Below are 3,811 nucleotides of genomic sequence, written 5' to 3'. Positions count from 1 at the left end.
CTATCTATCTATCTATCTATCTATCTATCTATCTATCTATCTATCTATCTATCTATCTATCTATCTATCTATCTATCTATCTATCTATATCTATCTGTTTATCTATCGATCTCCTTATACATCGATCTCCTTATACATCGATCTCCTTATACATCGATCTCCTTATACATCGATCTCCTAATACATCGATCTCCTTATACATCGATCTCCTTATACATCGATCTCCTTATCTATCGATCTCTTTATCTATCGATCTCTTTATCTACCGATATCCTTATATAAAGATCTTCTTACATATCCATGTCTTTATCTATTGATCCCTTTATGTGTCTCATTATCTATCGATGTTTTTATATATCGATTTCTATCGATCTCTTTATCTTAAGGCTGTAACCGCATTGAATTCATCTTGATTTGTCAAATCCTGAATATTTTTATAGATTCTTCTAATAACCCTCGTATATTTAAGCATAAAAAGGTGTAGTATGGATTTTTTCCCACATTTTTTTTTTGGTTGGGTAGTTTTTGGTATGTGTGATATAATAAGTTTTTAGTTTGTAAATATTTACTTACATCTCTTTCGTTATTACTAAACTGAATACTAAGATTTGGCATTGCTCTAAGTATTGCAACTAATGATTGTATTGTGTTGCTGTAAACAACCGGTCTATATTGTTTGAAATCTTCAGGAGTGAACCCACTTTCGTGTATAATTTTCATTTGTTTAACAATTGTACTTTTGCCCGATTCACCAGCACCTGGAAAGAAAAAACAGAAAGATATTTAAGAGAATTTCATTAGAAAAATTAATAAAAGCCCAAAAATCTTAAAATAATAGTTTTTCTTTTCATATAATTGCTATAAGATTTAATTAATTTAATCTTTATACTTTATTAAATATTAAATATTAAATAATTAAACAATTAAATTTGTATATTTTTTTTAATAAAAAATCTCGAATTTTTTGTTTTTATTGTTGATTTGTTATTTATACTAAACAGTTTTTTTGTTGTTGTGTTCAGTATTCTAATGGATTTTTAAAGTGCAAAACACTTAAAATGTATCTGTGTGTGTGTGTGTTTGTATATGAATCTGCAAGATACTGAAAATTGTTCAACAGAAGAATGATCCAAAAAAAAAAAAACAAAAACAGAATCTTAAGTAGAAATCAGTGTTGTGAATAATAAACCGAGAAAAACAAAAACATATACTTGCACTATATACGTGTGTGTGTACTTGTTTCTATCTTGTATATTCAACAACAACAAAAACGTTATAAATTGTTGTTAAACACATTGACACACAGATACATTCTGTTAGTAGTTCACTATAACGTAAGGACAAAACAAATACGCAGATAGTCGTGGCAAAATATCCTCGAAAACAATCTACCATCCCCCCATCCTCCCACAACTGTCTAAAGGAAAATTTCACTTATTTTGTTGTCTCAAATAAAATGTAGAATAAATGTTTGTGAAGCGTGCATGAATATTCAACAAATTTGTTGCAAATCATTAGGAATATTTGCATTTTAATTTTTAACTTTAAATTGTTAAAAGAAGAAAAACTTAAAATCCTTAAATATCTAGTAGCAAGTATTTAGTATTAGTTGAGATGATTAACCAAAAGTTAATTAGTTGTCTAGACATAAGCGTTCATTTCTAAGAAGTATTCATTAACAATTATTTAGTAGAAATTTAAATTATAATATTAAATATATTTCAATGATTAATAATGTTTATGGCAGACAAATGTATAGAACTAAATTAGAACTAAACTGAACTAGAACTGAAATAGAACTAGAACTGAACTAGAAGTGAACTGGAAATGGACTAGAACTGAACTTGAACTAGAACTGAACAAGAACTAAACTAGAACTGAACATGAACCAGAACTGAACTATAACTGAACTTGAACTAGAACTGAACTAGAACTGAACTAGAACTGAACTAGAACTGAACTAGAACTGAACTAGAACTGAACTAGAACTGAACTAGAACTAGAACTGAACTAGAACTGAACTAGAACTGAACTAGAACTGAACTAGAACTGAACTAGAACTGAACTAGAACTGAACTTGAACTAGAACTGAACTAGAACTGAACTAGAACTGAACTAGAACTGAACTAGAACTGAACTAGAACTTAACTAGAACTTAACTAGAACTGAACTAGAACTGAACTAGAACTGAACTAGAACTGAACTAGAGCTGAACTAGAACTGAACTAGAACTGAACTAGAACTGAACTAGAACTGAACTAGAACTGAACTAGAACTGAGCTAGAACTGAACTAGAACTGAACTAGAACTGAACTAGAACTGAACTAGAACTGAACTAGAACTGAACTAGAACTGAACTAGAACTAAACTAGAACTAGAACTGAACTAGAACTGAACTAGAACTGAACTAGAACTGAACTAGAACTGAACTAGAACTGAACTAGAATTGAACTAGAACTGAACTAGAACTGAACTAGAACTGAACTAGAACTGAACTAGAACTGAACTAGAACTGAACTAGAACTGAACTAGAACTGAACTAAAGCTGAAGTAGAACTGAACTAGAAATGAACTACAACTGAACTAGATCTGTACTAGAACTGAACTAGATCTGAACTAGAACTGAACTAGAACTGAATCTAGCGAATCTGTTTAAATTATTTGTTTATAATGCAAGTGATTCCACAAATGAAATTGTTAAATGTGAAGGCATCTCTTTGCACTTTGATTTTCCTTTTAAGACAAATATTATTTTAATTATCTGTTGATATTATCGTTAGGCCGGCCAACTTTTCCCCCAGATCTTGTGAAAGCAAAAAAAAAATACAATAAAATTCATTGTTTTTCATATTTCCCTCAATAATTATGATGAGAAGAAATGATAGTAAGATAGATAGTCGAATTTTCATTATGGTTTGCACTGGAGTGTTTAAAATATGAGAAAAAAACATGAGATTTAAATTGCTTGATGATAATAAAGATGGTGCTCTATGGGACTCTTACATGTCCTATTCATTGTCTGCTTAAACATGTTTTTTTTTACATTCTTCTTCTTGTTTTTTTTCTAGCTGATTAACTTTAGTAATTATGACTTAAAGATCTTTGTTTAAAAATAATTAGTTTATGGTTACAGCCAATTAAATAATTTTTATATAAAATATTGATAGATTGCATTCGCAGTTTTTGTTTGTTATTTATTGAATATAAGAATCATTAGAAATAATTAGGACATAACATTTGAAATATCTAATAATAAACTTTAAGCTTTTTTCATTATGCCAATTCTATGGCGAATTGTATACAACAAATCAATTATTTGTTAAGGAATACATATATATGTATGTGTATTAATAAATATACATGTATGTATGTGTGTACTTTTAAAGAATTGACTATAAACAAATCATTAGTAATCATATATGAATAATATATTGAGAGTATTAGAAAAATTAAAAAAAATGAAATATTCAAAAGTGAAATATATAAATTCAAATAATTTTATTATGGAATAAGCACTAAATCAATAATACACTTAAAGAAAAAATCGAACAGGATCAAACAGGCCTTAGTATAGCTAACATAATAGACTATAGAATAGACTGTAGACTAAACTATAGACTAGACTATAGACTAGACAATAGACTAAACTATAGACTAGACAATAGACTATAACTAGACTAAAGACTAGACAAAAGACTAGACAATAGACTAGACTATAGACTAGACTATAGACTAGACTATAGACTAGACTATAGACTAGACTAGACTATAGACTAGACTATAGACTAGACTATAGACTTGACTATAGACT

At 28.6% G+C, this 3,811-nt stretch overlaps 1 protein-coding gene across 3 annotated transcripts in view; it reads right to left on the bottom strand.

Annotated features, from left to right (window-relative positions):
- LOC124420560 (G protein alpha o subunit-like) overlaps window positions 1-3,811 on the bottom strand; it is a 35,535-nt gene that overhangs the window by 6,318 nt on the left and 25,406 nt on the right. For all 3 annotated transcript variants that reach the window (XM_046953834.1, XM_046953835.1, XM_046953836.1), the window contains exon 3: window positions 574-758. In XM_046953834.1, the coding sequence (XP_046809790.1) occupies window positions 574-758 (185 nt within the window). The remainder of the gene's footprint in view (window positions 1-573; window positions 759-3,811) is intronic.

This window comes from Lucilia cuprina, chromosome 6 (genome assembly GCF_022045245.1).
Source record: "Lucilia cuprina isolate Lc7/37 chromosome 6, ASM2204524v1, whole genome shotgun sequence".
Classification (NCBI taxonomy): Eukaryota; Metazoa; Arthropoda; class Insecta; order Diptera; family Calliphoridae; genus Lucilia; species Lucilia cuprina.
The sequence above is the reverse complement of the archived record's forward strand: the minus strand, read 5'-3'. Positions and strand labels throughout refer to the sequence as shown.